The sequence below is a fragment of the Pteropus alecto genome, unplaced genomic scaffold (genome assembly GCF_000325575.1).
Source record: "Pteropus alecto unplaced genomic scaffold, ASM32557v1 scaffold45, whole genome shotgun sequence".
Classification (NCBI taxonomy): Eukaryota; Metazoa; Chordata; class Mammalia; order Chiroptera; family Pteropodidae; genus Pteropus; species Pteropus alecto.
In genome coordinates this window covers 30,246,431-30,255,447 of record NW_006442491.1, presented here as the reverse complement: position 1 = coordinate 30,255,447, position 9,017 = coordinate 30,246,431, and the positions used below count along the sequence as shown (strand labels likewise).

The 9,017-nt window shown below is 45.7% G+C and overlaps 1 protein-coding gene across 20 annotated transcripts in view; it reads left to right on the top strand.

The window, feature by feature from the left end:
- Positions 1–9,017, top strand: part of ZMYND8 (zinc finger MYND-type containing 8) — a 106,040-nt gene that overhangs the window by 7,270 nt on the left and 89,753 nt on the right. For 18 of the 20 annotated variants that reach the window (XM_025039911.1, XM_015596994.2, XM_015596999.2 and 15 more), the window contains one exon: positions 3,286–3,356. The exons of 1 other annotated variant lie outside the window; for it this stretch is intronic. Coding sequence is in view for 18 of the 19 variants with exons in the window: in XM_015596994.2 (XP_015452480.1) it covers positions 3,286–3,356 (71 nt within the window). In the remaining variant the exon portion in view is untranslated. Of the gene's footprint in view, positions 1–769; positions 3,196–3,285; positions 3,357–9,017 lie in introns of those variants that run through there. One more of the 20 variants, XM_025039905.1, reaches the window with a different exon arrangement.

Genomic DNA, 9,017 nt, shown 5'->3' with positions numbered 1-9,017 from the left:
TTGCTCTTTTTCAGTGAATGCAGGTTAAGAAGTAAGCATAGGTTTTCTTGCTCAGGCGTTGGGGGAGAAATCTTTTATTCTTTCTGGGACGGGATGGGAAGGTTTGGTTGTATTTGTAGGTGCTGTTATTTCTTCTTTAATCGCCTGAAATGTATCAGTTTGTGGAATCCAGAGGCAAGTGACTTAGGGTAAATGTGAATGCAAGAGGTGGTGGCGGTGGGAGCCTACAGTGTATTTATACAACTAGTTGATGGTGAATTTTCCTGTTGGGGTAAGAGGCTGTTGTTTGCTTTTCAGCTAATATTACCCTTTCCTTGGGCGGGCCCCCAGCCTCCAGCCGACCTTAAAAGAAAAAAAAAATGTAATGTCAATTTGAAACGAGCTTGTGGTTCTATTGTTTTTTGTTTTTGTTTTTGTTTTTTTAGTTTAAATATTCTGGGTTGCTGGAAGCTAGCAGGTATGGAAGGAAAGATACTGTGTGTTTTCTAAGACTTTAATGTGTTAATGACAAGAGTTCAAAGTCTTTTCTCCAGATGCTGCTGCGTTTTCTTTTTAACTATTACTGTTATTTGACTTTTTTTTCCCCCCTTCAAATGACTGAACAGTTCTTAACCTAAATTGACCAAGATCTGTGGGGCATTCAGACAGGCACAAATCTTATCTCACCACCACTTTTGATGTAATATTCATAATTTTTTCTCTAATAACATACTAGTACTTAACACTAAACAAACAAAAAAAAACTGAGATCAGTGGTGTAGAAAAAAAGGAAGTCCCTTTAGATGTGGCTATTCAAATGACTAATTTTGCATTCTGATCTTTGCTTTTGTTAATGAATTTTTCTCCCTTTTAATGCATAGGCACTGCAATTTCCTTGAGTCAAATACAAGTTGTGTGTGTGTGTGTGTGTGTGCGTGTGTGCGCATGGACCGATGGCTTGCTGATCTGTGAAAAAGATGGTTTTTTGAAATTGTGCTTGAAATCCTTGGCTAAAGCTGGCAGTGCTATTCCTAAAGTTAGGTGATTATGGTGCCCACTTGTAATACTTGGAAAGATAAAACAGCTTTACTTTCCCTCCCCCTTTTCTGCTCCAGCATTGATTATCTTAAACTCAGCAGCAGATAGCCACCACAGAACTAACTAGTTTGCATTTTCTTAGCCTCTCAGCAGCCTTCCTGCCAGAAGTATTCAACCTCTCCAGGCTGTTACAAGCCAAATCATTGTTCTCTTGAATACAGCCTTCCTCTCTGATCAATACACCTTTGAATGTTTTCATCTCTACGAAAATCCTTCAAGTGGGTTTTGGGGGCTCTGTTATGCGTAATTGTTTCTCTCACCACCAGACATTTTGGTTGGACCCCAGATTAGCGTTTTTCTCCATCACTCCAAAAATGGGATCGGTTTCAAGAAGTTTAGGATTTCACATACTTCATGCTAGAGAGGGAAACAATTCTAGTTGATAGAAAGATTGAGGTGGCCGTTCGTTCTTTTGAAGTGGACCATCTACCCATCTCTGAGGGCTGCATGGGGCTTTGTGTTAAAATTTATTTCCAATCACCCCAAGCAGGAAACCCATCACCAGTTTTCATTTGGACAACCTGTGTACGTGGCAGGCGGGATGTTTTTCTGAGTTCAGAATGTTTGCCTCTTAAATTGAAGTAAAAAGTATTAGTGCCCAGATCACCTTCCACCATCTCCGTTGCATTCTTTCTTTTAGCGACGTGTTTAAATTTAAGAGGCTGTTTGCTTCTGATGAAAAAACCGTTTGTGACATGTCAGTTGTTTCTTTGGTGGTTTGTGTCACAGCCTTTCTCTACAGATGCAGTGTAAATGAAATTGTTAACTGGGTTCAGTATCGGAGGGCAAAAGGTGTTAATATTCTGGTTTAAAACTAAACTATTTTTCTTCTCCCTGCTGGGACTAGTTAAGTTTGAGGCCTCTTAACTTCTGATTTATTTCTGAGCTGTCATCTCTTCCTTTCTATCTAGTTCCCATTCTGAACCTTCCTCCCCCAACAAACGTGGAACTCCCCTAACATGTCTTCCTCCATCTGACCAGCTCTTTTTGGACTCATGTTTTGTCTTATCACAATCCCAGACCATGAACACAGAAAGGGACATTTTCTATTCCTTCTCGCACCCATCCTCCCTCCTTTCCTGGCTTCGAGTCTTCCCAATGGAAAATTCCAGCCATATCAAATGGGTGATGCGCCCATTTCTCGTTGAACCACAGGTCTGATGGAATCGCATTGAGAGTAACTGTTCGGATTCTTATCACTTGAAAGCCAGGGAAGTTCAGCATCTCAGATATTTTGCACCTATTAAAGCTTAACTTGATTGGCTTGGCTTGGGAGAGGGGTGTGTGTGTGTGCGCGTGTGTGTGTGTGTGTGTGTGTGTGTACACGTACTGTGTAAGAGGTGAAATGGCCTGCACTGTATCCAACGGGGAGTTCCAGCAGAGAAAAAGAAAGAAGATTCTGGTGGACCTTCCCAGCAAAGGGGCCTTGCTTTTCTCTGCTTCTCTCCCCAACCCCCAACTCTCAGCCTGTCTTTCAACTAATCCTTCCTCGCTCCACTTTTGTGGTGGGGGATAATTAGTCACAGCTCAAAAGAGTGCCGAATGCTTTCTCTAAGCCATGCTGCTAGCGAGAGGAAGCATCCAAGGGGTGGGAGTATGGAGATCCCAATTCTAATTCTGGGATAAATGCTGGTGCTCTGAATGCTTTGAGACCCGGGCCTTTTCGCTTCTCGCTTGGGCAAATTTTTCTACTTTGTAATTTCACCTATACATTTTTTCATATTCTGCCTCATCGGGAAATTGTAAGATTTAGCAGGGAGGTCCGAGAAATGCTCTTTGCCTTGTAGAATTCTGAGATCAGAACTCTGGGTACCCTGAGACCCACCTCTTACCTGAACTCAGTGTGAACGATGAGAAACTTGTTTACTTGAAGCCTGGGTTCTCATTGGCCCATGGAGGCAGATTGTAATTGTGTGTCTAAAAAAAAAAAAAAATACTGCTTTTTCGCATTCCCCTAATAGCAGGACCAACTGGAGTAGTAATTTGACTTAAAAAAAGAAGAACCTAGTATTTAAAAAAAACTCTTTTAGAAGATTTAACACTTTGTTTGCCATCAAGTGTGGGTTTCTCCCTCCCCCCCACCCCATTCCTACATGAAGATGGGGGATTGTCTTAAAGGTGGGTTTCTTCTTAGGACCCCGAAATAGCTGCCCCCATGGGGCGAGTTCTCAGTCTACCTAAACGTGAACATAATTTGCTCTGTTTCAGCTTGGCTGAAGAGGAAATAAAAACAGAACAGGAGGTGGGAGAGGGCATGGATATCTCTACTCGCTCCAAAGGTGAGTAAAAAATCTTGTATTATTTCTTCCAGGGCAGAGAAGGAAATTGGAATCTTTCTGGTGGTTTTTGCAGTGAAGTGTGGCTCTGTGAGCCGAGGCTGCAACAGTCCTCTCATTTTGAGATGAGGGACCTTGGATGGATGGGTGAACCTAATTAATGGAGAAATCTCCTTTGCTTTTCTTTTTCTCGCGTGCCTCTGTAGGTATACCGACCTGTCCGGGATTGTCCAGACAGTGAATTTTATATCTTGACTTGAGGGTGGCTGGCTGTCTCTCTTGCAGGGGGACTTTCAGGAATCAGAATTTAAATAAAGTATGTTCTGGAAGCAACCCTGCCTCCAGCTCCTGCTTGGTTTCTAATTTTAATAATAGGCGTGTTTGGGATCGCAGAATTGGAAGGAAATGTAGGACTTTCTGGAATGCTGGGGCCAGTAGTTGCATGTAGGACAAAAATTAGCAAATTAGAACAAACAAGTTTATGTTTTTATTCAGGAACCTGTGTTAGACGTCTCAGAATCTTCTGATTGAGGGATTGGTACTTTTTGTTTGGTCCGTGCGAGATTTTACGAGGCTTCCCCAAAGAGAAGCAGTTACTCACTTTTGCCTCCAGGGTGCTTTTAAAAATGAGCTACTGGAACATTTTTCATATCTTTGGTTGATGAAAATGCTCAACTCTAAACTTAATGGCTGTACCACGCTGTTGTTATTCCTTCGACGAGTCGCTGAGTGCCTGCTCTGAGCACACAGCCCTGTGCTGTGGGTTGTGGGGAAGGTGGGAATGGCTGGAGAGAGGGTTATTACAGACTCTGCCAGAAAGATTTCTATCTAGCTAGCGAGAGAGCGTCACAAAAAGCAGTCTCTGAAACAACAAAGCTTTTCGAGGATTTTTTTGTAAGATGGCATATCATTTTCGGGCCCGATAGTTATGACTGTGACCTGGGAAGTGGGAGCTGGCAGTTGCTGGGGCCGGCCTCACAGATCGGGGCCTGGCATGGGCCCAAGAGGAGAGGGGAAGGCACCTCAGGTGGGCTGGTGTGTGGATGGTCTGTGTCTGTGGTGGCCGGGGAAGGGAGAGAAGGTCGGAGGGTGGATTTGGTCAGAAGGCTGCTGCCCTTCATCACAGCCCGCCTCTGGCCATGGGGGCCATCAAGCGGGGAGTTTTGAGCCAGGAAAGAACCTTCCTGAAAGGGTGTTTTGAGACAGTTGCTGATGAGGGACCGTGTCCCAGCGCCCTTGCAGCCAGAATGTGAAGGGAGAACCCAGAGAGAGCGAGCTGGAAGATGGGGTTCTTTTGCTATTCACTTTTCTAAGGGGCTTGGCTACCTTCTATCTCTGTCCAGTTTCTTATCTGTAAAACGGGGTGTTGGATTAGATTCTAAGATTCCTTCTACCTTGGGCTTCTTGCGTAGAAAGAGTACTCTCATGTTGTTAGTGAAGGCTGTGCTTGGACCAGGAGCTTTCTCTTACTGAATTCCTGGAATCTCTTTAAGAGGTGGGAGGTGTTCCCATTTTGCAGATAAGAAAACCGAGGCTCCCAATGATAACATCTCACAGGCAGTAAATGGTAGAACGGAGGCGCCGGGGCCCTGCTGTGGAGACTTCTCCAAGAGGGTCAAAGTCAGGGATTGTCAGCCGGGACGGGAGGCCTGCTCTGATCAGGACCCTCCCCCGTGGGACCCCACCCTTGTGGGGTACCCTGTTCTCTTCCCCTTCAGTGTGGAGACCTCTTTTCTCTTCTTTCATCTCCCCAGGTGCTCCTGGCTCTTCACCAGGTGGCATCCCTCTGACTGTGCTACCTGAAGCGTGATCACTCTGGGGTGGTCATTGTCCCTCTGGCTCGTCTGTCCCCACTCCAAACCTCCCTACGGCAGCCAAGGGCAGTCTGGAAAACAGACCTGTCTCTTATTGCTCACTCCCTCCAAGGTGCCCTTCGGCTCAAGTCTGAGGTCCCTGTGCCCTGTTTGTTCACCTTGTGACATGCTGTTCACCTTGGGCCCTTTCCCTCTGGCTCCACTCGAGCTTCCCTGCCTCCTTCCCCTTTGTTCCCTCCTTGAGGCCCCGTGTGTCTTGTGCGGGGAACAGTGGTGCCCTGGATCCCGCTGCCTACGTCCCAAGGAGATGTTACCTCCTTGGAGGGGACTTCGGTGGTCACTCCGTCCAAAGGAGCCATTCCGTCATCGTCTGGTTTGTTTTTAAAAAGAAACTTGTAATTTTAGAGCAGTTGTAGACTTCTAGATAAGTTGCGAAGATAGTGCAGTGTTCCCATATCACACCCCTGCACACACATACGTGCACATACACATGTGCGTGCGCTCACGCACACGTGCACACAGAGATTTCCTGTCGTGAACATCATACCTTAGTGTGGTTCATCTGTCACAATTAATGAATTGATATTGGTTATGTTATCACCAACTAAAGTCTGTGCTTTGTTCCGATTTCTTTAGTTTTTTCCACTGTGGTCTCTCTTCTGTTCAAGATCTCATCCAAGATACCACAGTATACGTAGTCGTCACATTTCCTTAGACTCGTCTTGGCTGTGACAGTTTCTCAGACTTTGTTTTTGTTGATTTTGATCGTTTTGAGGGCTACTCGTCAGGTGTTTTGTAGGGTGTCCCTCAACTGAGATTTATCTGATGTTTTCATCATGATTGCACTGCGGTGGACTGGGATAATGGATTTTGGGGAGGAAGACTGTAAAGTGCTGTTTCATCACATCGTATCCATGGCACCTATTACAACTGAAGATGTTGACCCTGGTCACCTGATCAGGCTGCATTTGTCACTTTTCTCCCTTTCTGCACTAGGCTCTTTGGAAGGAAGTCACGATGCCCAGACCACACTTAGGGAGTGGGGAGGTACGCTTCATTTCCTTAAGGCCAGAGCATCTACATAAATTATGTGGAATTCTTCTGTGTGGGAATTTGTTTCTTCTCTCTCCAGTCATTCTCTCATTTATATCAGCATGGATTCAATTATTTTCCAGTTTGGGTTATAGTCCAATACTAGTTGTTTACTTTATTGCTCAAATTGCTCTAGCCTTGGCCATTGGGAGCATTTCAGTTGGCTCCTCGTCCCTTTGACATTATACTGGGATTGATCGATTGAACACTTTCTTGCTTTCTGCCACTATGAGATGCTCTAGGCTCCTCTTGTATATTTTCTGTCACAACCCTAGAATTAGCCATCTCCCCAAGGAACTCTGGTTTCATTTATTGGAGAATAGCATTAGAAGCCAAGATCGGAGACCTCAGTTGCTTGTTGTTTACTGAGGTGTCTTTGCTTTTAGGTCCTCTTAGGTGACAGAGCAAAGAAATGGATATGTGTATACTCACCCATATGTATACACATATCTAGAAACATTAACGTCTGTATCTACATCAGATTAAATGAGTTCATGCACTTGTCTCCAATTCTGATCCGTCACCACATGGATCATTCCAGCTTTCTCCCCTAGTTTATCGGTAGTCTCCCACTCCCACAGTGAGAAAGCTGGCTCCCACCATCTGTCATTTATTTACTATATTCTGGTACATTTTAAATCTTAAGTGTATAGCTCAATGAACTTCTAACACATGTATACACTCACAGGACCACAACCCAGATCAAGATAATTGACACTCCAAAAGATTCCTCATAATCATTCCCGATTTTCTTCCTGGCCCTTGTCCATGACCTCGTACTTCTTATTTGTTTTATGATGGTCTCCTTGGCTAGAAGGAGGCTCCTTCTCTCCCCAGGCCTTAGACCACCGTGCTCAGCCCCTTCCTTCCATTTGAGAGGCAGGATGGCATGGAAGTTTAAATAAACCTGGCTTTTAGAGCCAGACTCCTTGGGTTCACGCTCTGGCTTGTGCCCTGCCTAGCAGGTTTGTGCTTTGTAGCTCATTTTTCTCTTATACACGAGGATGACAAAGATAGAGGATTATGGCGAAAATTAAATTTACGCACACATACGAAGTGCTCAGGGTGGCACCAGGGACATACATGGTGAGTGCTCAGAAATGTTAGCCACAATTAGAATTGGCCGTGAAGTGGGATGAGCTTATATTGATAAGCTGTCAGGTGGAAGCCCTACTTACCATGTGCTGGTCCTGCCCTCACTTATAACCTCTAGGAAAAGGGCATGGAGGTGGATGCAGAAGCCATGCCCAGACAGCAGAGAATTGTATAGGGCAGGCAGGCAGGCTTAGGATATGCTTCCTGTCCTGTTGGCCTCTGAGACATTTGAAGAAAGCTGGTCTGTAGCTCTTTAGACTGATTTTCCCAGGGCCTCTGGAGCGCCTGTTCTGGTGAGGAATGGGAAACCACGAGGCGAAGGGGTCACCCAGTTTCAAGAGAGACTTTTCTCCCTGGAGTCTGCTTTGTATGGCTTTCTTAGTGTGGGACCGAGCTCCCATCTTCCAGGGGCTACTGCCTCTGTGTCTGGGGAACCTTTCAGACAAAGCTCTTGGGTCAGGCAAGGAAATTGCAGACGCAAAGCCCTGGCGTCGGGAGACTGTTGCTGTTGTCCCAAGAACCGAAGCCAGCGTTGTCAAAAGGTGACGCTTGCAAAGGCTGATGGGATGAAGTCTCATCTCTTTTAGTCCTAATTATCTCGAAATCCACAGTGTGGTGATCTGGGCTCAGTGAACACATGTTTGTTCCTGTATTCTGGCTTTTCTTGTGGTTTGGGAAATTCAGTGCTTCAGTTCCTACATGCCACCATCCTCGTCAGGGTTCCTTAGTTGTGAGCAGTGGAAGGCAGCTCTCGTTAGTTGGAGAGAAAAGTGGTCGGTTGGCTCAGGGGGTCGATGGGAAGGCTGGAGGTCGCAAGCTGCTTTGAGGAGTGGAACTAGTCTAGTATACAGCCTCTTCAGGATCAACAGGACAAGTTCACCAGGGAGAGTTCCTCACAGTATCATGTGTCTGCTCTTTGGTCAGGGAAGGGCTGGTGTCTGGACACCGAAAGAACATGGGGTGACCCCTTGGGCATCTTGGGACACTGGCAACATTATTCCCTCCTTGCGGGTCCAGAACAGGCCCCGAATTGTCTTATTCTTGGAAAACTTAGAGACTGACAGTAATTGGCTCCGAATTCTCGAATCCTGTTCCTACATCTAGTCCATATGACCTTTCAGGTTCTCTAACTATATATTCCAGTTGCTACACCCTCTTTCCCCTGACACGTACTCAACTCACAAGCTGCGTAATTCCCAGGCCAGACATTGCCATTACTCCAGCCTTGGCATTTACTGGATCATTTCCGTTCTCCGGAGACTAAGCTTTCGAGCTTTCAAGGTGCCAGGTTGACATTTGTGTCCGAGGGTAATGATCAGCTGAAAGATGCTCAGGCGTGGATCAGAAGTACCGTTTAGATGTTGAGTGTGTTTGCTTAGCTACACTTTTCTGAGTACGTATTAGGGCCCGGTATTATGTGTAAATGACTTCATTTGATTCTCATAATAATGCCGTGATAGAGGGGTGTTGTTAGTCCCAGGGAACCGAGGCTCAGAGGGATTGATGATGTGGCAGAGTGGAGAACTGAGGTCAGATTTTATTTTTGATTTGAAATCTTTATACTTGGTCGTGAGCTCTTGTACCAAGGGTTCCAAGTCAGGTATCTGCAGGGGCCAGCAGGCAGACGGGTGAGTGTAGCTGGCATCTGGGGAGCCAGGGCCTT